At 40.5% G+C, this 27,750-nt stretch overlaps 1 protein-coding gene across 1 annotated transcript in view; it reads left to right on the forward strand.

Annotated features, from left to right (window-relative positions):
* TAFA4 (TAFA chemokine like family member 4) overlaps window positions 1-27,750 on the forward strand; it is a gene marked incomplete at both ends in the record, with an annotated part of 117,660 nt that overhangs the window by 80,318 nt on the left and 9,592 nt on the right. Inside the window, one exon of the mRNA XM_084247746.1 lies at window positions 16,529-16,684. Within this exon, the coding sequence (XP_084103872.1) occupies window positions 16,529-16,684 (156 nt within the window). The remainder of the gene's footprint in view (window positions 1-16,528; window positions 16,685-27,750) is intronic.

Consider the following 27,750-nt stretch of genomic DNA (forward strand, 5'->3'; position numbering starts at 1 on the left):
TAAAAATACTTTGTATGATTTCATATATAATTATGAAATCATATAACTAAGAATTTATTATATATTATACATATATACAATATATATTATACATATATAAAATATTATATATTACACATACTATATATTATACATATATAAAACACTAATAATACTTGAATACCTGGGACATAGAGTTAACCATCTGTTACTTCCTTTCCTTTCCTTCTTTCTTTTTAAAATAGTTTTTTTTTTTTTAATAGAGGCATGTTTTATTTATTTATTTGTTTGTTTGTTTGTTCGTTTATACATGCACTGGGTACAGTCAAGCACGGGAGGGTGAGAGAATTCACCAGAGCCAGAGCGGGGAGCAGAGCAGGCAGAAGGACCTAAGTACACTGCTGAGGGGAGCAGCGGGCGGCAGGAGAGGTCTGCGCGCCATGCGGGACCCTCCTCCGGTGGCCGGGGAGCAGCCGGGGAGCAGCCGGGGATCGAACCGGCGCGGCAGAGGCCGCGGGCAGCTTCGCAACCCAGCGCTCAACCACTGCGCCACCGGGGAAGCCCTTAAAATAGTTTTTAATTTCGTTATTGCATAGAAGAATTGGGGTATAAGCCAGAGGTACGGGGGGTGAGAGGATTCATTAGAGACAGAGTGGGGAATAGTACAGGTGGATCTATAGAAACACACTGTTGAGGGGAGCAGTCAATGAGATAGGAGAGGTCTGCTGTGCCATGTGGTTTAGTTCCCTGGCTGAGGGGATAGAACTCAGGCCTCAGTGTCTGGTGATAGCTTGATAGTGCTGAGACTTAACCCTTGTGTCACCAGGGAGGCCCCCTATTACTGCTCCTTTTCTTTTGAATTCATGCTACTACTACTGTTATTAGTACTCTTAGGTCATTATCTGTTTCTGGCATTAACTCTCCTCTACTTTTTTTTTTCTATTTGTTTATTTTAGTATGTTCCTTATTGGAGACTTTCTCCAAATGTTCCTCATGAAAGAGAGGACTCTCTGAATTTGGGTAGAAGTTGGTGACCAGTGGACAGTGTTCTGAGTATAATGGTCATCAGCCAGGCATCCCAGTTCAGCCTTGGGGCTTGAAGAATTCTCGAGGCTGTTGGAAGTGAATGACCCTCTTCTTTCACTTCTGGCTGTCTCAGTCAGTTGCCCCTTTTCATCTGCTATCCATATTCCAAACACTACTAAAAGGATCTCAACTGCTGATGTGTCCACTTCTTTGCATGTTCTCTTGAGAGTTCGATGTTTTATCTCCTTTTCCTATAATTTTAGTTGGGTCTTATGATGGGAGATGGTCAACACAGGTGGATATTTTACCATCTCAAACTGGAATTAAATCAGAACATCTGTGGAAGCTCAGCTAAGAGCTGTGAAGGAGAGGTCTTGGTGCATGCCAGGGTAGCGAACTGATGTTATATCTGGCCTTAGAAAGTAATGTCATGTATAACATGTCAGCAAAAATAATACTTATAAGATGGAGATTAAATAGCAATGAAAATATTGTTTGGGCTATGGTTAAAAAAATAATCTATGCTGTTTATTCCTGGGGTATGTTTTACTAAAAAAGGTAAAATAAATAAAATTTCCTAAGGGAAAGTGTTAAAAAATATATATACTTTTTATATTTTCAGTACCTACATGGAAACATTACACGTTCCACATTATGTACACATAGATTTGTTTTTGTCCACTGATGTGGTTTGCATACAAATTTAGTAGAACAAAAAAAAATCTATCCCAACTGTGCATGAAATATTGAAATCGCAAATGCAGATAATGAAAAGGGGACTTGCAGGGACTAAAACTGCCCCTATGTTTATTTTTTATCTTTCAGCTCTTCATTTGGCTTTCTTTTAACTTTACCATGTATTTGGTTTTATAACATGTTCTTTGAACACAGCAATTTCACTTCTTGTGTCTTTCTCTTTTGATAAGCCTTATATTTACCTGTCCCCTGCTTTGTAGAATTCCAGGAAAGTGGGGAAGATGATGAACTGAGAAAGGAGGTGCCAGCGAAGCTTAATGTCACTTCTCTGCATCATCAGTTACCTCCAAAAACAGAGGGTTTTTATAATCTGTGTCTGCAATTATGTTCCCCTTTCAGAAGAAAAGGACTCTCTGATTGACTGAACATGGGAGACTCTTTGTTTGAATTCCTGTCCCCCTATGTTCTTGCTGTGTTTGAAACCTCCTGTGTTTGAAACCTCCTGAGTTTGAAACCACCTGAGTCTGAAAGTACTGGGTAATAGTAAACTCAGAAGCCAGACAAACAGGAACTGGAGTATCCAGTGAACAGGGTTGGGAGTCAGGCTTAAATCTGGCATCTACTGGCTTCTGATGGGAGAGTTAGGGGGCTCCCCTGGTGGCTTAAGTGTTAAGTCTCAGCACACTACCACGGATATGGCCTGAGTTTGAGCCCCCAGGCAGGGAGCTAACCCAAATGGCACAGCAGACCTCTGCTGTCTCGCCCACTGCTCCCCTCAGCAGTGTATTTTAGTAGATCAGCCTGTTCTGCTCTCCACTCTATCTCTGGTGAATCCTCTCACCCCCTGCACCTCTGGCCTACACTCCAGTTTTCCTATGCAAATAATAATAATAATAATAATAATAAAAGATTTTAAAATACAAGGAGGTATTGAATGAATATTTGTGGAGAGATAAAAGGATTCATGTGCCAGGTGGGGGAAAATGAAAACAGAGGTTGATGTCTATCTCAAATCTCACATTCAATGAACGTAATTTGTGTTAAAGGACCACTGTAACGATCATTTCTTTTTAACTCCTAAAAGCATTTAATTTTTCCTTATTCCAAGAAGTATAATTTTAAACCAATGAATATAGCCCTTTGCATTTCTACTTAGATTGTCTCAGTGTAATGGTTGGTTAGTTTGTAATAATAATATCTCAGTAACCGTTATGATTGTGTTTACTGTCATTACTATCTCTAATACTTACTGAGCCCTTCCTATATACCAAGAACATTCTCGGCACTTTATTTATATTACCATTTAGTCTCACATGAAACCTCTGAGGGTTTTTTTGTTTTGCAGTTACAGAAATGCAAAGAGAAGTGAATCCACTTGTTGAAAATCTTATAGAAGCAGAGAGGTGGCAGAGCATTTTTTTTTCAAACAGAGGACCTGAGAGCCTTTACCTCTGTAATTCCTTCTAGTTATTTCTTGTAAGGTTAGTTTAGGCCCCTCCCCAACTACTTATTTGACACTTTTTCAATTTAAAGAAGAACAGAAAGAAAAGTATAGAGAAAATCTTTATATCCCTTACTAGATTTACCATGTCCTACCGTATTAGAACCACTGACTATTTGTCTGCCTATCTACTTTTTTTAAAGTGACAAACCCCATATATCTCCCCAGATTAAGATCATTCTTCAGGACAACCCAGTGTGTTGTACAATGTACGTTGCCATAAACTGAGGCAGGCTGGGTCCCAACTACCAGTATTTGAGGACAAAGACCCTGTCTTGAAATTGCCATTTCTCCATGCTCTGTGATGACATAGCCTTTATTACAAAGCTAATTTGTGCACGGGCACGTACAGGTGCACACACAGAAAGAGAGACCTTTCCAGAAATATAATGATGCCAGAAGATTTGCTTTGCCCAATTTTGTTTCCAGTGTGACAGCCCTCCCCTTTGACATGAAGCACTTCACCTTTCTCCAACTTATGGAGTTAGATTTAATAAGTGACAGAGCATTCATCACCTTGGGCTGCCATGACACAATACCACGCCCTGCATGGGTTAAACAAAAGAAATTTACTTTGTCACAGTCGTGAGGCTGGCAGTTTAAGATCAAAGTGTCAACAAATTCAGTTCTGGCGAGAGCTCTCTTACAGGTGACTGTGTCTTTATATTCTTTTTTCTGTGTGTGCCTGGAGAGAGAGCTCTCACTGCCTCGTCCTCTCCTTGTGAGGACACAGATTCCTATAGAACCACCCTTAACATCTCATTTAGCCTTACTCACCTCTGTAAAGGCCTTGTGTCCAAGTGCAGTCGTACTGGGGGTCAGTGCTTCCACATACTAATTTGGGAAGGGGCACAATTCAGTCTGTAACAGCAGTTGATGAAATGCTTTTGAAATATGAGATGAGAGCCACTAAAAAGCAAGTGGTATCTCAATGTAACATTGGAGAGTGTGTTATTAATTAGCCAGTTTATATATTCAAATTGAAGTGGTAGCACTTTCTAGTTAATATATATATCATTATATGTATATAATACACATATATGTATATATAATGATATATACATTGTATATATAATTATATAGAATTGATATATAATATATATATCAATCTTTCTAGTAAATATCTTTCTAGTTTAGCTATAACTCATATATATATAAGTTCATTCTAGTTTTTATATTTTTTATATATAGTTATAAGCTAGATATGTATTTTAGGCATGTTATAAAAATACATTCATATATAAATATAAAATGATTATGTCATGAATTCAGAAGGCCAAATTTTATTTAATGAGGTTCTTATTAATGAGTACTTTTTTCTGTGGTGCTTATCATCTCAAGATATTATGTATCTGCTAATTAATGGTAGTTTTGGCAGAACCATGGTAAACAGATTTTTTATTAATAATAATAAAGCAATAATTATTATTTCCACAAAGACACAGTATTCCAGAAAGATGGGAATTTTCCTTCAGTAAAGTTGGAAACACTGGTGGAAGGTCCTGAGGAGAAAAGAAAAGATAGCTGGGCTATAGTTCTGAATTTCACTGCATGGATTTTCTGGGGCAAAAATAAATATATAGCAAAATATATTCTTTTATCATTGCTTTTTGCCACATGAACACAAATGTCTACAAAAGCATTCCGGAGCTTCACCAGTTTTCCCAAGGGCTTCTCCCGAGCCCTTTGCCACTTTAATCACTGTTTTGAACAGCTTTTCCTGTTGAATTTCTCCTCTTTCTGTTGTTGACCTTTATCTGTCAAGTTCTCAATAAATAGCTTTGAGTGGTATTCATGCAGCTCTCCAATATCTCGTGCATTGACTTTCTGAAATTCTTCATCTTTTGTAATATTTGCATCTCAGGATGTTTTCAGCTGTCACCGAAAGACTGAGTGATGGGCTTGATGAGACAGTCCTGGTGTTGAGTGGGGAGTAGTTTTTTGCATGGCTAGGCATATTTTTTTATTCTGATGATTTTAATGAATACTCACATCACAAGAATCACACCTCCCAAATAAACCATCCTCCACAGAGTAATACACAGAAAATTGGGAAGAAGATTTTAAATGAACTGGCGATGCACCTACCAGGGGCCTCCTTAATCCATTTACACTCCATCTACCTCCTCTTCTCTCCTGTTTATTCAGACACATCTAGAGGAAGTCTTCCCTTTGTGTAAGATTTCCCCCCATCATCAGTATACATCTGTGTTGTAATTTTCTCACTTCTTAAATTTGCTCATACCTATATACCTTGTTACATTTTCATTTCTCCCCTTCCCTTTGCAACAGTTTCCTGCTATAATAATTTCCTCTTATTTCTCTCTGTTCTTTCAGAACCCTGTTCCAATCGTGGATCATTTCAGTTCTTCTGACACTTTCCTTAAGGCTACCAGTCGCCTTATATTGCCACACTCAGTGGGTCTTATCTTATGTAAAATGACACCAACATTAACATGATTCCTTCCTAATCCTTGATACAGTTGCCCCATGGCTTCTAGAACATCACACATTCACTATTAGTTCTCATTTTTAGATCACTGATCACTCTGCCTCTCCCCAAACCATAACATTGGCATGATCCTTTATCCTCTAGCTACAGCTATTTCTTTGGGGATTTTTGTCCTGCTTCATGGCTTTAAATACCATCTATATATGCCACTGATGAACAAATGGTCATCTTAAAATTAGACTTCTCTCCTGAACTCCAGATTCAAATGTCTAACTACCCCCTTAGCCTTTCTCAGTTAGTTGATTGGCATCTAAAGCTTAATCACATTCCCAGGTTTCCCTGGTTTAAGTGACAACCTCACTCTTAGTTGTTTGAGGCACCAACTCTGGAGTCAGCACTGATTTCTGTCTTCCTCTCCCATCTTACATTTCTCACAAACCTTTGACAAGTCCTTTCACTTCCACCTTCTAAAGAGATCCACAATGTCACCTCCACTGCCACTACCTTTGTCCAAGCCACCATTTTCTCTCCCTGTATCACTGTGACTGGGACTATATCCCTGCATCCATCCTTGTCTCCCTTTAGTTTCTTCTGATCACAGTAGATCCTTTAAAAATATATGTCAGATCAGGTCACTCTGAGCTCAAAATTTCCAGAAGATTTCCATCCTACTTTGAGTAAAAGCACAATACCCCTCACCCCCCAGTGACTCAACAGTCTGTGTAATCTGCCATTTACCCTCCATTACCTTCCTGGCATCATCTACTAATCTTCCCTTCTCTCACATAGCTCCAGTTATAATGACCTCTTCCCCTCAGATATTTGCCAGACTGGTTTCCTCACCTGCTTTAATTTCTTACTTAGATTTTGTTTCTAGGCCTTCCTATTTTCAGTCACATCTTCCCTGCTTTGTCTCTCATTTCTTAAATACGAAAAGCCCTCAAGGAAGGTTTTGTTGGGACTGTCTTATTTCCCTGTGTCTGGCACAGAGTACACAGTTAAGAACTATTCATTGGAGACAGAAACCGAAAATCATTTATTCGATACCTACAATGTTTCTACTGTGCTTACGAAGCACCTTAATTGAGATTTCGTAACTGTCCTGAGAGGTAAATAACATACTACTTTTATGTAGTATATGTAGTATAACTACTTATATATGAGAAAAATGAGATTGAGAGGCTCATTGAAACTGCCCAGTTTGGAAGGTAACATTCCAATTCAGCAATTCTGACTCCATATCCAGTGTTCTCGCTCCTTTGTCATCCGCAGGTAAGAAGTCTACTACCTCCTCAGGAGAATTGTGAGGTATTCCCATTTGGTGTCTCTCCTTGTGGAGACCACAGGGATGTCTCTTCTCTGTTCTACCCTCAGCACCAGCAGGGGCCCTGACACTAGTAGATGACGTTGTCTCCACAGCTAAGTTCTCCACTGGGTGATCTTATAGCTACTGTAGTCCCCACTACTGTAATGCCTCCCTGTTTGATTGAAAGCCATATTGGGGCAGGGATAGTGGAAGAAAGTTGAGACTTGTCATGGAACTGCAACTAGGAATACTGGGCACTCCACCCCAGGCAGTGACTTGCCATTCCTCATTCTTTGTGTTCATTTCAGGAAGTCTTGTTGTCTCTTTCCTGTTCTGCTCCCAGGGAGGGCACAGATGAGAATCCACAGAGGAAATCACACTTAAATTTACTGAAGATTACTGAACTATGAGACTTCCCTTTGTAGGTGCATTTTCAAGTGTTGAATAGGAGGAGGAAGGGGAAAAGGATTCAAGAGAAATAATACCATGAAGAAAGTCACCCTAACTTGGTACCTTCCGCCTATTAGCTTTCGAGTCGTTTCATCTGAAGAACTTCTATTGCAGATTTTATATATATATATATATATTTTTTTTTTTACAGTGGAAAGATCCTGCCTGCATTGGGGCAAATGGGTAATTTCCCCTGTTGTCCGCAGTTTTTCTTAAAACATATTTAACAGGAAAAAAAGATAGACATTTAAGCAATTTATTTTCTTGATAAAGTTAATCCATCCTCCATAGCAATTCCAAAGCAATCAATTTTTGTTGCAAGGATTAGCCCAAGGCTTTCAGTGGTGTCTCTGTTAACTATTTCAGGGAACAAGGAACCAGATATCATACATTTTACAGCCCTGCCAATATTTTAAGTATGCAACCCAAGTGCAAACTCAGAAGCATGGAGAGAAATCCTGGAACAGTTTCACATTTTCTCACAAAATATTTCTCCAAGAGCACTGAGAATGGTGGCTGACACATAGAACACCGTGTCTAAGAGTTGCTTAAATATACAGAAATAAATACCCTCCTATCTAACTACCAGACAAGGCTGGAAGGGAAATGACAAGCTGACAAGGACTAACAGGCAACACAGCTAGTGTACCGTGTTCTCTTTGGCCTGTCTCGCCAGAGTGTTACTACCTCTGGGTAGCTACCTCTATCTTATCCAGTCTCCATCAATTCACACCTCTGAGCCCTGAAGTAATCTCCAACCCAAATGATCTGCTGTTAAAGAGGAAAAGTGCATCTTTGTTTCAAGTGAACTGAGCTGAAGCAGCCATACTCAGTCCTGAGCTTAACCAACAAGCACACTTCCTGTTCCTCTCCAGAGAACTAACTTCACCACGAAACCTACTCATTTCTTGTCACTTTTAGTTTTTTTTCTCTTTCCTCCCATCTAGCGACATTATACTACATAGTATGATGCTTGGGATGGTTGATTTTATTTTTAAAATGTTTAAAAGTAGTGCTGGGCCTCCCCTGGTGGTGCAGGAGTTGAGCGCTGGGCTGCAAAGCTGCCCGCATCCTCTGCAGCGCCGGTTCGATCCCCAGCCACCAACAAGGGCCCACATGGCGCGCAGACCCCTCCTGTCTCACCCACTGCTCCTCTCAGCAGTGTATTTCGTCGGTCTACCTGTTCTGTTCCTCGCTTTGGCTCTGGTGAATTCTCACCCTCCTGCGCTTCTGACTGTACCCAGTGCTTGTATGAATAAATAAATCTTAAAAATAAAAGTAGTGGTTTTTTCCTTACATTTCTCTTAATTTTTGGACAATATGATTTCTCCCCTCAGGTGGTGGTCACTGAAGTTCTCCCACTATCAAAGCACCCACAGTCCATCACCATATTCCCTTGTGCTCTCCCGTCCCTACCAGTTTTAGCCCTTCTATCCTTTCCCCTTACTTTCCCCTCCTGATGTCTCATACCTGTGGTCAGCTGTCAGGGTTTGCCTTTGTCTAGCCCTTTGTTTATTTGTATTCCACACATAATGTAAAACCATCTGATATTTGTATTTTTCCTTCTGACTTAGTTCCCTTGGCATCAAGACTTACAGCTCAATCCTTGTTACCATGAGTTCACCTTTTTAGGTTTTATGTGTTATCTGCATTGATATTTGATCAAACATAATTCTGGGTGTTTATGCGAGAGTTTTTGGGTGAGATTAATCTTGAATTGATAAGTTGAGTTAAGAAAATTGCCCTCCTTAATGTGGGAAGACCTTAAGTAGATAAAAAATGCTGATTTCTTCTGAGTAAGAGAGAAGTTTTCCTGCCTAGCCCCTGGGTTATCAGTGTTTTCCTGCCTTTGGACTTGATCAAACATTGACTTGCCGGGTCTTGAACCTGATGGCAGTTGGTCTGATACAGTGCTGCCAACTCTCTTTGGCCTGAGGCCTTAAAGCTCACTGTAACTGAACAGATGACTTTTCTCCCTGCTGATCTTGGGAATTGACAACCTCCATAATCACACGAGCCAGTTCCTTATATTTCCTTATGTGTGTGTGTGCTTCCTATTGGCCCTATTTATCTGAACAACCCTGACTTATACGGTGTTATAACACAAGCTGCTCATACAAATTTTATCAGTGATTTCTTTCTTTGCACAAACTATATGGACTGGATCCTTGGCTTCTGCCATTGTGCTTTGGGAAGTGTTATGTAGCTGTTTCTGAGCACCTGTCCACTGTGCCAGTAGCTGTAGATTTTAAAGAAGCAAGGCACATCCTTATTCAAAGATCATCCAGTGTCAATGGTACACATATTTCTGGAAAGACTGTTTATTTGGAGCCCCATGGGCTCTGTTATCAGTAGACAAGTTGTTTCTGGTGGAAAGCTGAGCCATGTCTTATATCTTATTGAGGTGCAGATGCCATTTTGGCTTTACTTGGTGAGTGGAGAGTGTGACGATATTGCCAGTGCTGAAATCTCATCTCTTTCCAATTTCTAGTTGTGTGACCTTGGGCAAATTAATTTTTGTACATTTTGTTAAGCATAAGATAGGATTAAAAACAGAATCTACATCGTAACACTTTTGTAAGATTACACAGGATAATATTTGTAAAGAATTTAGAACAGTGCCTGTTACCTACCATATGTTATCAAATCTAAGATGCTGTCAGTTGTGAGATACATTGTTATTTTGTGTATTTCTAAGAAAAGCAATGCCAATTATAATGGTAAGATGCTATCCATTGTGACACTGCCTTATAAATTAAAATTTGAAAAAAATGAATATCTTAAGATCAGTGAAGTACAATAGTGGGTACTATATAAATGAACAAAATCTTAGACTGGGCAAGCTGATTATTTAGAGACAAGTTTGAATGGGGAAAAGAGATACATTTGAATTTATGGATGGTTTTCTTAATAGCAACAAAATTGTAAGAAAATGTATTATTAATAAGTGTCCAAATCATTCCATGACCATTCTAAGTAGTTACTAAAGCATATTAGTTTTATTTTCTTAATTAGGTTTAGAGTTGCCTTCATTATAGACCATCTAGAGTCATTTAAAATCCAGTTTTAAGGCATGGTGGCTGTTAGGACTGAATATTTGTGTGACCCCATCCCCAAATTCATATGTTGAAGCTTTAATTGAATTGTGATGACTTCATTTGTAGATAGGGTCTGTGAGTGATAAAGGTTAAATGAGGTCATAAGGGTGGGACAGATAAGGCTGTTGTACTTATAAAAAAGAGAAAGGAAGAAACCCAGAATGCTGTCTCTCTAACATGTGAAGACACAGTGTGAAGGTGGTGACCCTGAGCCAGGAGGAACTGAATTGGACAGCACCTTGATCTTGGACTTCAGCCTCCAAAACTGTGAGAAATACAAACATCTGTTGTTCGTCACCCCATCTGTAGTATTTTTTTCATGGCAGCCTGTGCTAACTGAGATGATTGCCCCCTCAAGGAGCACTGTCACCGAGAGAGAACTGTGGATGAATTCACCCTGGACTCTGACAGGGCAAGTTATTGAGCTGTCAGGGAATATTTGACCTGTAGGTGCTTATCTGAAATTGGTATCAAAGGATCTCTCTACCAGCTCTCCACAGTCTTCACTTTTCTGCTTATTGAATACTAAATATCCATGTACTTTTACCAACATGATATTGTAATTTTTTTTTTAAGATTTATTTATTTATACAAGCACTGGGTATAGTCAGAAGCGCGGGAGGGTGAGAGAACTCACCAGAGCCAGAGGGAAGAGCAGAACAGGCAGACTAACGAGGTACACTGCTGAGGGGAGCAGCAGGGGGCAGGAGAGGTCTGCCCGCTATGTGGGACCCTCCTCGGTGGCTGGGGATCAAACCGGCGCTGCAGAGGCTGCGGGCAGCTTCACAACCCAGCGCTCAACCGCTGCACCACTGGGGAGGCCCTGTAATTGCTTTTTTAAATAATCGTTTGCAATTGAAACAGTAAAAAAGAGCTCAAGACTCTCACAAGTGCTCAGACAGGGCCCATAGAGTGCTAAGGGACAGTGACTGGGGTCAGGGACAAGTCACTGTGAGTAGATTCTCACCCACACACACTTGCATGGTTACTCAGGCTCAGGCTCCCCCAACAGGCTTTATTTAACAAACAGAACATGGGGGAAAGGAGAGTTGCTAAGGCCACGATTGGCTAGCTGTCTCACCCCAGATAATGTCCACAAGTCCCAAATAAAGGCTGCTTGTGGAAGACTCGATGATATTGCAGCAGCCTGCAGCAGTAGTCTGAAGGCTGGGCCAAACGCAGGACCAGGCAGGACAGACTCAGTAGCACCAGGATGTGGTGTCAGAGAACCAGAGGCAGTGGTCAGCTCTCTGAGATGCTGGGCCAAGCAGACAGTGCTCCTTGCAGGTCATGTCAGAAGCAGGGCTGGAGGAAGTTGCAACAGCTAAGTCTCTGTAAAGGTCTACAAGCTGTAGAGGTCTTGAAATCTATAAAGTGTAGAAGGACTATAAGGATTTCCAAAGTCTGCAAAGTTCTGGTGAATCCCACAGAGGCTGACCGATTGATGCGTCTCTCTCTTCAGAGACTGGGAATGGAATCCTTCTTTTCAAAGGCAGTCCAGTGGTCCTCCTCCTCCTCTCTTTGGTGGCCAAATTGGCTCTTGCTCTGATTTTCATATCCCTTTCAGCATTCCCACCCTACAAGCCTGATTGGGCTGTTTTCAATCCTAAGCATCTGATTGGACCATTTAGCACTAGTCAGCTCATTTTCTAGTTTGCAATCCAAACAATAAAGTAAGCTTCAACCTGATTGTTGCATTTAGCTCACACTTGTTTGGTCCATTTTTGAATCCTAGAACTAAATATAAAAGGGAGAAAGGCCTAGCCTGGCCTACACTCAGGTCAGGGCAAGCTGGTGGGCCTGTTTCTGGCCTGCAGCTGCATGACTACAGCTGGCCTTGATGGGGCTGGGGGAGGGGCAACATTCTCAGGCAGTGGGCTGAGACTGGTGTGCCTCAGCCCCAACCCCCCACCCCCAAGAAAGCCACCTTGCCCTGAGGCACCCAGAAAGTGGGGATCCAGTTATACATAACTACCTATGGAATATCACCATTCTTTTGTCAATATTTAATTAGGCTTAATCACTTAGGTTTTAATCACTTCTTTCATATCTATGGTTCCTTGTGTAGCAGATACAAACTTGGGTGTTCATAGTTTGAGTCACTGAGTACTGGCTCTGCCTTCATGTGTTTTACAAATGAACTTTGCCTTAATATTTGTTCTTGTCAATAATGAAATTTTGCTTTCACGAACACTTAAGATGGTGACAGAGAGAAAAAATTCATAATAATATACAAGTTATTTTGTGGACGGTCTGTCATGGGTTCAAAAGTCCAAATTATGAAATACTTCTAATTTTGTTGTTTTCGAAGTACATGCACCAAACCACAGAATCCAAGCAAAGAATTAACATATGTGAATCTTTGGGGAAGACTTTTAATGATTAGACGAGATTGCTTATATTCACACAACAATTTATATGTACACGGATGATCTGAAAGTCAGGAGGGTGCTCGAAAAGGTTATCTTTCATTAATAATTCCTAAACATTGCCTCCTCAATCTTGTTTACATTGTTTTTATCAGAACAAAGGAAATCTTTCTACTCTAGTGTAGCCAGCAGTGATGTGTTAATTATCAACTGCTGTGTAACAAATGATCCAAAATCTTAGCAACTTAAAACAGTCATCATATATTACTGCCCACCAGCCTCTGACATCAGGAATCCCATGGTGATTTAGCTGCTGGTCCTGCCTTAAGGTCTTTTGTGGGAAAGAAATTAAGCTGTTGGCTGGGGCTACAGTCTGTGAAGACGGGTCTGGGGTTGAAGAAGTCGCTTCTGAACTCACTCACATAACCAGTGGCAGGAGACATCTGTCTCTGGACACTAGGGCTTCTCTATAAAGCTGCAGGCAATGTGGTTTTCCCTAGAGTGGGTGACGTGGAAACTGTCTTTTATATCCTAATGGTGGAAGTGACTCACCATCCCTTCTCCTGCTGTATGCTGTTGTCACACAGGCCAGCGCTGGCCTGACCTAGAAGGGAGTCTGCTTGCAAAATCACTTATGGGGCTGTTGGCAGGAGACTTCAGTTCCTTGTCACATAGACTTGGCTGTAGGGATGCGCATGCCATTGTTCACCCAGAGTGAGTGAGTGGAGGAACAGTGTGGCCACTTAATCTTCAAAGTGACATACCATCCCTTCTGTTGCATGCGATTGGTCATAAGGACAAATCCCAGTACTGAGAGAAGGGAATGCAAAAAAGTGTGGGTACTAGGAGGCAGGGATGATTGGGGGCCATCTTAGAGGTTGGCTGGCGCTGCTGACATGTCCTTGTACAGAAGGACGGACTCATAGAATGACTCACCCGGGACCAGTCCTGAGAAGCGTTCCACTTACTTTCGGCTAAATTCTCCCTTGTTTCTGCACTCTCCTGATTATCTTCCAGTAAATTCTTTTTGCATTAAATTAGCTCAGATCAATTTTTATTGTTATAACAAAAGCTTCCTAACTGATAAACCAGATTCCAATGTAAATTAAACTTAAATTACTTTGTTTTAGGACTGTGGAACAGATTTCTCACTGTTGGTGATGGGAGATAACAAATGTAGAATGGTGGAGAGTTGCCCAACCTGTTGAGCTGGGCTGGAATTGGCAATACCGATGTGAATTCATGCTGTGTACACACACATACACACGCACGCATGCACGTGTGCGTGCCCTTGATCCCCTCCTACCTTCTCTCCACCTCTCTTTCTCTTCCTAGATCTTTCCAGTGAAAAGGTCCCAGATCACTCCCTCTGGTAATGAGTAAATCTGTCAAGGTCTTGTTTTCTAAATCTGATGCCCTTTAAAAATAATCAGGACTCCTTGGAGAGGAATGATGATAGTCGGGAAAATACAAGGTACACCTAGCACATTTTCTGAGCCTAAATATTAGTAAGAGCTCATGAAGAATGGGGATTTGTCAAAGTGACACAGCTGCCAGTTAGAAGGGTCTCCTTCTGCCTACATTTGAGACAGTTTCAATATTTATACAGAATGAGTTTCTCAACTGTCAAACATTAGGTAAAATCATTAATGGATGCTAAAAAGTAACAGGTAAATGTTTGATGAAGACTAGGTTATTTACATAGTCTCAATATATCTTCTCTTAAAATTCTTTATTAATTGCAAGGGGAAAACAGTACTATTACAAATGGTGAACTTGGCAGGCACCACTTTACAAGAGTGATTAAAGGCAATAGGACCAATAATGGGGCAGATGCATGTTATGTGCCTCCTACCTGATGTACTGAGAACATAGTGTTTCTTCTGGGGTATTCTGCTAAAATTGCATCACCTGAGTCTAACAAAGAACAAACATCAGATAAAAGCAAACTGATATTCTACAAAATAACTGGCATGTACTCTTACAATTTGTCAAGATCAAGAAAGATAGAGGCTAAGGAATAGTTTCTGATTAAAGTAGGGTAAAGAGACATGACAATGAATTGTTTTGCTGGTGCCTTAATTGAATTGTAAGCAGGGAGAAAATGCTGTAAAGGATGTTATTGGGATAATTAAAAAAACTTGAATATAGATAGTAGGTGATATATATAGATGGTAGGTTATATAATCACATGTTTAAAGCAGCACCTGCCACGTTCACCATTTGTAATAGCACTGTTTTTCCCCTTGTAATTAATAAGAATTTTAAGAGAAGATATGTTGATATAATTGTATCCATGTCAACTCTTCTTATTTTTATAACAGTGTAAGAGAATGCCTTTGTTTTAGGAATATATCCTGAAGTATTTAGGGGTAAAGAATATCATGTCTGCAACTTATTTTCAAACAGCTCAGAAAACTATGTGAAAGTGTAGATGATAAAGCAAATGGGGTTACAGGTTAGGTTATCAATTAGTGAATCTGGATGAGAGGTTTTGCTTTAGTTTGCTATTGCTGTATGACAAATTACCAGAAAAGTCTGGGGCACAGTGTGACCATATTCTTTTCTCAGGGTCTCACCATTAACCATAAACCAAGGTGTCAGCAGGACTGAATTCCTGTTTGGAGGCAGGATCCCCTTCCAAGCATTCACATTATTGGCAGAATATAGGTTCTTGTAGTTGTAGGCTTTTTTTTTTTCCCTTCAATTTTCCAATATTGTAAATATGAGTAGAGCCATTAAGAAGTCATTGAGTGGTAGAAAGATACTCAATTGAAACTTGGACAAATGAATATTACAATTATACAAAGCTATTTTTCATCTTTCAACACAGTGAAATTTATTGAGTGAAATGTAGCTATCTTAGGTGCAGAGTTCAGTGTTTTAATATATACATCCATGTAGCCAGTCAAGATAGGGAAACATCCATCACCCAGATTATTCCCTCTCGACTCTTTATATTTACTCTTCATTCCCCATCAACATCAACTCTTCTGATTCCTACTACATACTAGATATGCTAGACCTGGAGAAGCTACAGTATGTGCTTAACACAGAAATTTTTATTTAAAAGTTTTATTTTGCTTACTGAGACAACATTGGTTTACAGCACTATAATTTAGGGGACTAGGTTCACACCTCCTCAGATGCAGGTTACTACACACCTCTTGTTTTGTAGGTTTGAGGTCTCCATTTCTTTTACTTTGTCTCCTCCATCTTCAAGCCAGTTATGTGCTTAGAGTCCTCCTTACACTTTAATTTCTTAGATCCTTCCCTTCTTCATCTCTCTGCTTAAGGGCTCAAGTGATCACATCAGCCCTCACTTGCATAACAAAGGGATCATGCACTCTCTCTCTTTCTTTCTCTTAAAATCAACCTATTAATAATCTTAATTACATTTATAAAATCACAGGTTTGAACCATGGCTCAAAGGTCCTGGGGGCCAAATTTCTGTTTACCACATTTTCATACAAGGTTGTGGCACTATTCTTGCCTCTTTTATATAAATTTGAAATGACATCAAAATAAAAAGTTATGAGGATTCATAGAACAGGAAGTCAGAAAATATAAATATGGAATTGTTCATGTTCTGGTTAGCTTTATTTTCTCCTAACAGCAGTGGGTCTGCTTTTCTCCCTCTCTGCCTGCCAGGTCACCACCAAATCAAGCAAGGGACATGTGAGGTGGTCGCTGTGCACAGGTGCTGTAACAAGAACCGCATAGAAGAGCGATCACAGACGGTCAAGTGTTCCTGCTTCCCGGGACAGGTGGCCGGCACGACTCGGGCTCAGCCTTCTTGTGTTGAAGGTAGGACCTCTCTGGTCAGTTTCTCCAATATTGCAAAAGACCTTAAACTACACAGAATCTCCCTGACTTTACTGTCTTTGCAACTCAGAGGTCACTGATTCAAGGTCAGGATCATTCCTAGAGTGAACATTCTGTAACTCTCCAAATTTCTTGATAAATAAAGGTAAGTTTTAATGATATTGCTAAAGAGGCAGCCATGGGGAATCCTAGTCCTGGACAATCAAGAAGATGTGCTTTAATTCCTCCACGTCCAGTTGTCTCCAATTTCTCCCATCAAATCAGTTGTTTCCCTGAACAGGATCTTTTGGCTGCTGTCAAATTCTGTATTCAAAGAAAAGCAGCAGCCTAGTTTCCTCACTTCATGTTTAATGTTACAGACTAATGTTCACTTTATATTTAGCATATTTTTAACAGATATTTATCTTCTTGGGAATCATGTATCATACATTTGTTGTCTCTACATCTAGTGGAGTAGTGTGCCAATAGTTAAAGTTTTAAAAAATGAGCGACTGTGGATGGCTGTAGGTGAGGACCTGGGATTGATTCCTTTTGATGTCCCTGACTCCTTCCAGCAGATATCTTGTTAGAAACAAGTTTCAGTCCCCAGGGGAACAGATACATGAGGTTAAGCCTTGTAGCAGTTTCTCTACTGCAGTGAGAAACCTCCCTGAAAATGAACATTTCCAGTCTGATCTGATGCATGTCTAAAGGTCAGCAGTTAAAACACACACATACACACACATTCGCACACTCACACCGTTAACTCCAGATATTCTTGCTTCTTGAACAAACAATAATTGACTTCTTCACATCCTCTACCGAACACAGATAAATGTTTTCAGTGGTGTTTATCAGCATCATCTCAACTACCTCTTTCTCAGGCTTTTATTTTTAAAGCCTGAAAGTAGAAAATTTCCCATCTACAGTTTCTCATTAGAAACTCTAGGGGCCAAATGTTTTGAACTCAAATTTTATCAGATTTTATAAAAGTAACGTAAGTGTATATATCAATTATTACCTGACAACTATCTAATCCATTTGTACCCCATAATCACAGATAACACTGTTTCTACAGTGAAATATATAAATATTCATGCAGCATGAGATAAGGCAGAGTGAAGAACCTCATGTTAATTCAAGTCAGGTCTTGCTGCCATTTTATAGGAATCCCATTTTTAGAGCTTTTTAGATTTGGGATTATAGATAAAAGATTGTGGACCTATGAAAGGAGAAGAAAATCTTTAACGTTAAAAAAAAAAGACATTTAAGGAAATGTGCTAAGTTCCTATTCCCTCAGCTGGGACAGTTTAGTGTATTTTCTCCATCAGTTGAATCCCAATCATTCCCATGCATTCTCCTAGCTCTCAGTCAGTGCCCTTTTCTCAACCCCACTGTTACCTCCACAGTCTAGGGACCAGTGTTACATCTATGAAGTTTAATACTCCTTCCATTTTTTAACCTGGTAGTCAGAATGATCCTTGCACAAAAACAGAACTATTGTGTCACTCCCATACATAAAACCACACTTCAATGTCCTCCCCTACCTTAAAAATAACATCCATATTCTTTGCCATGGCTTATGAAATCCTGCAAAAATCTGACTCTCACTTTTTTTCTCAGTCCCAGACAAATGGGAGTCCTTTCATCTCTGCAACTGTTTATCTAGATACTCTGCCTGAATCATTGCCCTCCTCCCTGCAACACACCTTTTTTTCTACTTAATTTGCACTCACTTTTCCAATCTCCTAATGTTCTTATGTTTCCCAGTTCATCATGACATGCACCCCATTTTATTGTAAAAACTTGAATAACAACTTCCAGTTAGTCTGTAAGTTGCTTGATGTCAGAAACTGGCCCTCTTAATTAACTCTGTCCCCAGTAATGGTGCATAAATGATTGACTGATCTTTGTTAATCATACATTTTTTTCCCCGTAACTGTTAACTTCAATAGAATTTAAAGTTCTTGTATAAGAAGTAATGAATTATGACCTAAACTGTATTTATATTCTCACCTAGAATTTTTTGGGCTTATAACTAAAATATTTTACAACTCAAAGCACTTTTATCAGTACCTGGAAGTATGGATAGGCTAGTGTTAAAATATAAACTGAGGCATATGAAAATTTTTTATTTGAAAAAAGTTTGATCAGGCAGTTGCAAAACTAGCAGAGAGGAAAGAGTTCTGACGGTGGGTACAAAATGAAAGATTTTCATGGGTAGAAAAGAGCAGGGAAAAGGAATTTAGGCAAAAAAAGGGGGCTGGTTATAACAAGGTTATTTTCCTTTGGAATGACAGGGGTCTTTCAGGCAGATTACCCCACTAGTGCTGATCAGGTGATATCAACTGGTTTAATTAGAAGAGCTGAACCTAATTAAAGTAAGTTTTGGTTCTATGACATAAGGGGCCAGTTTTTTTTTTTTTAAAATACAATAGCAGTTACTGGTAGCATCAGAAATAGTAATTTTTCACTAAACTAGCTTGTATTAAAATTTTATACATGCGCAAAATCCCTTTTGGCCATCCCCATAGGAATAAGTACATCTATCTGTTCAATAGATTCTGTGTTTTATACAAAAGGCATCCCATTTTTTTTTTTTTTTTTTTTTTTTTTTTTTTTTTTTATAAATTTTATTGTTATATTCCCCATACAATTGCAGCCCCCCATTCTGACCCCAATACCTCCCCTCCCGCCCCCGCTCCCGTAAAAGTGTCTCTGGTTCATAGTTGTTTGTTGATTTTGATTTTCACTTTCTTATAGTTATTCATTTTCCTGGTCCCTTATTTAAGTTTTCTAGATTCCTGCTATGAGTGAGACCATCCGGTATTTTTCTTTTTCTTTTTGGCTTATTTCGCTGAGCATGATCCCTTCCAGCGCCATCCATGTTGCAGCAAATTGCATGTGTTTATCTTTTTTGAATGCTGAGTAATATTCCATGGTATATATGTACCACATCTTCTTGATCCAGTCATCTATTTTTGGGCATTTGGGTTGTTTCCAAAGCTTAGCTATTGTAAACAGTGCTGCTATAAACATAGGGGTGCAGGTGTTCTTTGGAATTGATGTTTCTGTGTCCTTTGGGTAAATACCTAGGAGTGGAATTGCTGGGTCATATGGAAGCTCTATGTTTAGTAGGTCCAGAAATCTCCACACAGCTTTCCACAGTGGTTGGACCAGTTTGCACTCCCACCAACAGTGCAGAAGAGTTCCTTTTTCTCCACACCCTCGCCAACATTTGTTGTTGCTAGTTTTTTTAATATGTGCCATTCTCACTGGTGTAAGATGGTATCTCATGGTAGTTTTGATTTGCATTTCCCTGATGACAAGTGATGTTGAACATTTTTTCATATGCCTGTTGGCCATTTGGATTTCCTCTTCAGAGAAGTTTCTTTTAAGCTCTTCTGCCCATTTTTTGACTGGATTATTTTCTTTGTTGTTGTTGAGTCTCATCAGCTCTTTGCAGATTTTTGTGATCAGTCCTTTATCATTAGTGTTGGGTGCAAAAATGTTCTCCCAGTTGGTGGGGTTTCTCTTTGTTTTTGTTATTGTCTCTTTTGCTGTGCAAAAGCTCTTTAATTTGATATAGTCCCAGCTGTTTATCTTTGCCTTCACTATCACTGCTTTGGGTGATGTGTCTGTAAAGATGTCTTTGATGTGCAAATCACGTAGTGTTTCGCCTATATTTCCTTCTATATATTTTATGGTTTCAGGTCTTATGTCTAGTTCTTTAATCCATTTTGAGTTGATTTTTGTGTATGGTGTGAGGTGGTGGTCAAGCTTCATTCTTTTGCATGTAGCGACCCAGTTTTCCCAGCACCATTTATTGAACAAACTTTCTTTGCTCCAATGCATAGTCTTTGCTCCTTTGTCAAAGATTAGTTGACCATAAATCTGTGGGTTTATTTCTGGATTTTCTATTCGATTCCATTGGTCTGTATGTCTGTTCTTGTTCCAATACCATGCAGTTTTGATGATTATGGCTTTGTAGTATAGTTTGAAGTCTGGGAGTCTGATGCCTCCATTCCCTTCTTTTTTTTTCAGGAGAGCTTTGGCTATTCGGGGTTTTTTGTGATTCCATATGAATTTCATCAATAATTGTTCTATTTCTTTGAAGAATGACATTGAAATTTTGATTGGAATAGCATTGAATCTGTATATTGCTTTTGGAAGGATGGCCATTTTAATAATGTTTATTCTTCCAATCCATGAGCAGGGGATGTCTCTCCATTTCTTTGTGTCTTCTTCTATTTCTTTTAACAGTGTTTTATAGTTTTCTTTGTATAGGTCCTTTACCTCTTTTGTTAGATTTATTCCCAAATATTTGATTTTTTTTGTTTCAATAACAAAAGGGATGGTCTTTTTGATTTCTTCTTCTTCAGATTTATTGTTTGTGTATAGGAAGGCTACTGACTTTTGCGTGTTGATTTTGTATCCTGCCACTTTACTGAACTGATTGATGAGTTGAATTAGCTTTTCTGTGGAGTTTTTGGGGTTCTCTATGTATAATATCATATCGTCTGCAAATAGTGATAGTTTGACTTCTTCTTTTCCTATTTGGATTCCTTGGATGTCTTTCTCTTGTCTTATTGCCCTGGCTAGGACTTCCAGTATTATATTGAAAAGCAATGGTGAGAGTGGACATCCTTGTCTTGTTCCAGATCTTAATGGAATTGCTTTCAGCTTTTCACCATTGAGAATGATACTGGCTGTTGGCTTGTCATAGATGGCCTTTATGATGTTGAGGTATGTTCCTTGTATCCCAAGAACTTCAAGGGCTTTTATCATGAATGGGTGTTGCACTTTGTCGAAAGCTTTCTCAGCATCTATTGATATTATCATATGGTTTTTATATTTCTTTTTGTTGATGTGTTGGATAACGTTGATTGATTTTCGGATGTTAAACCATCCTTGTGCCCCTGGAATGAATCCAACTTGGTCGTGGTGAATTATCTTATGGATACATTGTTGGATTCTGATAGCTAAAATTTTATTGAGGATTTTTGCATCAGTGTTCATTAGGGAGATTGGCCTGTAGTTTTCCTTTTTTGTGTTGTCCTTGTTCGGTTTTGGTATTAGTGTAATGTTGGCTTCATAGAACGTGTTTGGTATTGTCCCTTCCTTCTCAATTTTTTGGAAGAGTTTGTGAAGGATAGGCACTAATTCGTCTCTGAATGTTTGGTAGAATTCATTTGTAAATCCATCAGGTCCTGGGCTTTTGTTTTTGGGGAGGTTTTTGATTACCATTTCAATTTCGCTAATTGTAATTGGTCTGTTTAGGTGTTCTATTTCTTCTTTATCTAGCTTTGGGTGATTGTAGAGTTGTAGGAATTTGTCCATCTCCTCTAGATTGTTAAACTTGTTTCCATATAACTGTTCATAGTAGTTACTGATTATTCTTTTGATTTCTGCTGTGTCCATTGTGATTTCTCCTCTTTCATTGATGATCCTGTTTATTTGTGCTTTCTCCCTTTTTTCCTTTGTGAGCCTGGCTAGGGGTTTGTCTATTTTATTGATTTTTTCAAAGAACCAGCTCTTGGTTTCATTGATCTTTTGGATTGTTTTTTTAGTTTCAATTTCATTTATTTCTGCTTTGGTTTTTATTATTTCTTTTCTTCTACTGGTTTTGGGGTTTTCTTGTTGTTCTTTTTCTAGATCTTTGAGCTTCGAGATTAGGTTGTTTCTTTGCGTTCTTTCTTGTTTCTTGATGTGAGCTTCTATTGCTATATATTTTCCTCTTATTACTGCTTTTGCTGCATCCCATACATTTAGGATATTGGTGTCCTCCTTGTCGTTCAATTCAAAAAATTTTTTAATTTCTTCTTTGATCTCCTCATTAGTCCAATGGTCTTCCAGTAGTGTGGTTTTTAATCTCCATGAGGTAGGAAAGTTCCTTGCCTTCTTTTTATGGTTTATTTCTAGTTTGATGCCTTCATGGTCAGAAAAGATGGTTGATATGATTTCAATCTTGGTGTATCTGTTGATGTTTGTCTTGTGCCCCAGTATGTGATCGATCCTGGAGAATGATCCGTGTGCGCTTGAGAAAAATGTGTACTCCGTTTTTTTGGGGTTTAGTGTTCTATAGATGTCTGTTAAGCCCAATTGCTCTAGGTCTTTATTTAGAGCTTTGGTTTCTTTACTTATTTTTTGTCTTGTTGATCTATCCATTGATGATAGTGGTGTGTTGAAGTCTCCCACTACATATGTGTTTTCTCTGATGTCTGTTTTCAGAGAGGACAACAGTTGTCTGATATATTTTGGTGCTCCTTCGTTTGGTGAGTATATATTAATGAGTGTTATTTCTTCTTGAAGTATTGTCCCCTTGATCATAATGTAGTGACCATTGGGGTCTCTTTTTATCTTTTTGAGTTTGAAATCTGTTTTATCTGATATAAGTATAGCTGTTCCTGCTTTCTTTTTTGGTCCATTTGCTTGTAGGATTGTTTTCCATCCTTTAACTTTGAGCCTATTTTTATCTTTTGTAGCTAAATGTGTTTCCTGGAGACAGCAAAAGGTTGGGTTTTGTTTCTTAATCCAGGCTGCAACTCTGTGTCTTTTTATTGAAGAGTTTAGTCCATTTACATTCAGAGTTATTATTGATATGTTAACATCTGTATTTGCCATTGTGTTTGTCTTTCCTTTGATTTTATTTATTTATTCTTTTAATAACTTTTTTTTTTGGCCTTCTTTCATTGTTATTCGTCCCTTTGAGGTTCTGGCTTTAGGACTCCTTGTAGTATTTTTTGGAGTGGGGGTTTAGTTGCAATGAAATTTCGGAGTTTCTGTTTGTCTGGAAAGGTCCATATTCTTTCTTCAAAGAGGAAGGAGAGCTTTGCGGGATAGAGTATTCTTGGTTGGCATCTGTTTTCTTGGAGTCTGTTGACTATGTCCCTCCACTCTCTCCTTGCCCGTAGTGTTTCTTCGGAGAAGTCTGATGTCAGCCTGATTGGTTTTCCTTTGAATGTTATCTGTTTCTTCCCTCTTGCCAGCTTCATTATTTTTTCCTTGTCCTGGATTCTTGGGAGCTTTACTATTATGTGTCTTGCTGTATTTTTCCTTTCGTCGTGGAAGTTTGGTGTTCTTCTAGCTTCTTGTATATCAATTTTCAGCTCCTTCTTCACATTTGGGAAGTTCTCTTCAATTATCTCTTTGAATATTTTCTCTGTTCCTACATCTCTCTCCTCTCCTTCTGGTATTCCTATAACTCTTATATTTCCTTTCCTCATGGAGTCAGATAGTTCCCGAAGTCTTTCTTCGTTCTTTTTCCTTCGTACTTCTCTTTCCTTTTCTGTTTTGGTTCTTTTTATTTCTATGTCTTCAAGATTACTTATTCGTTCTTCCATTTCATCTATTCTGCTTTCATTGCTTTTCCCAGAATTCTTTAGTTCTTCCATTAATTCTTTGATCTCCTGCATTTCTTTTACTTCCCTCTTTAGGGACTCAATTTCTTTCTTCTGACCATTGTTTTCCCTCTCTAGGGACTCAATTGCATTCTTCTGATCGTTGATTATTTTTCCCTTATCATTGTTTTCCTTTATGACTTCTGTTAGTTTTTTAATCACGGCAATTTTAAATTCTCTTTCTGGAAGGCTCAGAAATTCTTCCAAGTTATTGTCTTTGCAATCTGGGGGCTGGCTTTCTTTTTGTGGTGTGCTTTTTCTCTGGAGAGTTGCTAGGTTGCGTGTGGTTCTTCTCTTCCCTACTGTCTGTTTTCTAATTTGCCGTATGCGTTGGGACACTGTGTAGTTGGGACTGGCCGGCATCTTGGGTGGGCTTCTCTGTTCCCCTCTGGTTCTTCCAGGTGTCATCTGTCAGTTTCAAGCAGTCTTTACTGGAGAAAGGTCCCTGTTCTAAAATGCCGATGTAGGGACACACTCCCCTATGCGCCTGGTCTGCCCCGGCGGTGGGTTCCTGCTCCCCTCTGGGCTTGGACTGCAGGCCAGAGGGGGTCTGGCGTGGGCGAACTTCCCCCGCTCACCTCTGGCTCCTGAGGAAGCCTTCTGCAGGTAGTCTTTACTGAAGAAATGTCCCTGTTCTAAAATGGTGATGTGGGACACACTCCCTGCGTGTCTGGTCTCAGGCACACTCTTCTGCGCACCTGGTTTGCCCCAGCTGTGGGTGCTCGCTCTCCCTGTGGGCTCAGACTACTTGTTCGGAAGGGGCCCGGTGTGGGCAAACTCCCCAGCTGGCCACTAGCTCCTTCAGGAGCCTCTGCTGGCTTCAAGTCGCTAGGTGGTGCCAGAGATCTCTCCTAGAGCCCTTGGGGAGCTGATTTTCCACCCCGTGGGACAGGGAGCAGAGCGGGGATGGTAGGGTACACCTCAACGGCTTTGGGGTGCTGTGTCTGCCTTGTGCCCCACCGTCGTGGGGAACCCACGCCCCTAATTTCGTGCCCCGGGTCTCTGTTCCAAAGCCCTCAGTTCCAGGACGCGGGCTGTAGCCCAGATCAGTGGGGCGGGAATGGCGCCTTTTGAATCCTGCTCCCCTGCCTGGGCGCCTTGTTCCTGCTCACTCAGGATGGGCCTCCGCCGTCTCCCCCTAATTTCGTGCCCGGGTCTCAGTTCCAAAGCCCTCAGTTCCAGGATGCGGGCTGTAGCCCAGATCAGTGGCGCGGGAATGGCGCCTTTTGAGTCCAGCTCCCTTGCCTGGGCGCCTTGTTCCTGCTCACTCAGGGAGGGCCTCCGCAGTCTTCCCCTAATTTCGTGCCCCGGGTCTCAGTTCCAAAGCCCTCAGTTCCAGGACGCAGGCTGTAGCCCAGATCTGTGGCACGGGAATGGCGCCTTTTGAATCCAGCTCCCTTGCCTGGGCGCCTTGTTCCTGCTCACTCAGGGAGGGCCTCCGCAGTCTCCCCCTAATTTCATGCCCCGGGTCTCAGTTCCAAAGCCCTCAGTTCCAGGACGCGGGCTGTAGCCCAGATCAGTGGCGCGGGAATGGCGCCTTTTGAATCCCGCTCCCCTGCCTGGGCGCCTTGTTCCTGCTCACTCAGGGAGGGCCTCCGCCGTCTCCCCCTAATTTCGTGCCCCGGGTCTCAGTTCCAAAGCCCTCAGTTCCAGGACGCGGGCTGTAGCCCAGATCAGTGGCGCGGGAATGGCGCCTTTTGAATCCCGCTCCCCTGCCTGGGCGCCTTGTTCCTGCTCACTCAGGGAGGGCCTCCGCCGTCTCCCCGCAAGCCTAGGTCTCAGGCGCGGGGACCTGGGCAGCTGCGATCCGGTCCGGATCCGCGCTGCTTTCCGCACGCAACCTTACCGGGCGGCCGGGGCTGTGTGCTGGTGCTGGTCTCCTCCTGGGGGGCGTGGCTCTCTTTAATGGCGCCTGGAGCTCACCTCCGCGGCGGATCCTGCAGGGTTCGCCTCTCCCGTTCACGGGGTGTGGTGGCTGCAATAGTTCCTTTCCACTCACAGTCCCACTTGCTGCGTCGGCATCCCATTTTTTAATTTATTTTTTAAAGATTTATTATTTATGCATATAAGACCTGGGATATAGGCCAGAGGTGGGGGCGGGGGCGGGGGAGAGGATCTACCAGACATAGACTGGGGAGCAGAACAGGCAGACTGACTGAAATACACTGCTGAGGAGCAGTGGGCAAGACAGGAGAGGTCTGCTGCACCATGTGGGAAACTCCCTGGCTGGGGATCGAACTCACGCTGCAATGGCTGCAAACAGCTTCATAGGTTGCGTCTTAACCCCTTGCACCACCAGGGAGGCCCTTTAAATTTATTTTTAACTGGTAACATTGGGGCAGCTATTACCACCACAGTGCATCCACCAACTCAACCATACTCCACCACCACCATGCCTCCCCTCCCTCCCTGTTCTTTCTCTTTCGGTTTCTTAGGTCTGTAGTCAGCAGTCAAGGATTAGATTTTCAGCTCGTCTCTCTTTGACTTTGTTACTTTATATTCCAAGTATTAGTGACACCAACATTGGCTATTTCTTAATCCAGCCTACAAATATCAGGTTGTGAAGGTCTTCAATAAGTAGCGCATATTTTTCTAACTTGCTTTTATTTGTAATCATTCCATGGTATGGTTAGGTCATGTATTCAGCTACTCCTCTACTAAAGGGCACTCTGGTTGTGTCTGTTGCCAAACAGACTCTCTGGTTAACTGATCGCTTTACCCTCAGAATCAGTAAGTGATGGAGACCAGCTGTTTATCATTTGAGCAAAGTTTTACATAGAACTGTCAGCAATGATCAAATATTCTTTCTCTATATTGTTACATATGTCCAATATTACAGGTAGCCACTAATCAAATGTGGCTATTGAGCATTTGAGACTGGTGTGAATTTAAATAGGAGCTTATCTCTAGAAGCATTTGTATTTGATGGTGCAGGATAAGGCTTATTTAAATATGTAACTTTAGTGCTACTTTGGTCACCAGAGAATAACAAACTGAAAGATGGGATGGGTTATGTCTTCATATTTGTTATCCCCTGCACCTCACCTTTCCTGGCAAAATGTTGGTGTTTAGTAAATATATATTGTATAAAAATCACTGAGGAGGTACAGAAGTTGTCTTTTAGTCTCTAGTTAAGATGTACGTCTATTTTCAAATCCCGATGATCTGCTATTCTGTATCTGAGTGCGTTTCCATTGGGGCTTTTAGCTTTACCTCCTTAATCTTTATCCCATAATAATTATGCAGTTTCATGCTATTAATTGGCATGTGAGAAGACCTAGTCTCTGCTAATATGTTCCTCTTATTTGTCAATAAGGATAGAGAGGATCTAAACTATAAAATTCACTTGAATTTACATTTAAATTAAAACAAAGACAAGATGATGTTGGCATGAGGCACTAATTAATGTTGATATAGAAATTGGAATATCTTTATGCATTGGTTAAACAGGGAGAATTTAGCTGCTTTTCTTCCCCATCAGGTTTTGTTATAATTAATTTATGAAATCCCCCTGAATTCATAAACGTGTCTTTAACACACATTTAGGATTTGAGAGGAGGCATGGGGAATTAGTTCTTTGAAGCCATGGTTACTTGGGTTCTAAGACAACTTTTTAGCTGGTAAGCATTCTTCCTTTTGAATTTTCTACTGGAACATTAGGCTGTTTTG

This window comes from Talpa europaea (assembly GCF_964194135.1).
Source record: "Talpa europaea genome assembly, chromosome: 11".
In the NCBI taxonomy this organism is placed as follows: domain Eukaryota; kingdom Metazoa; phylum Chordata; class Mammalia; order Eulipotyphla; family Talpidae; genus Talpa; species Talpa europaea.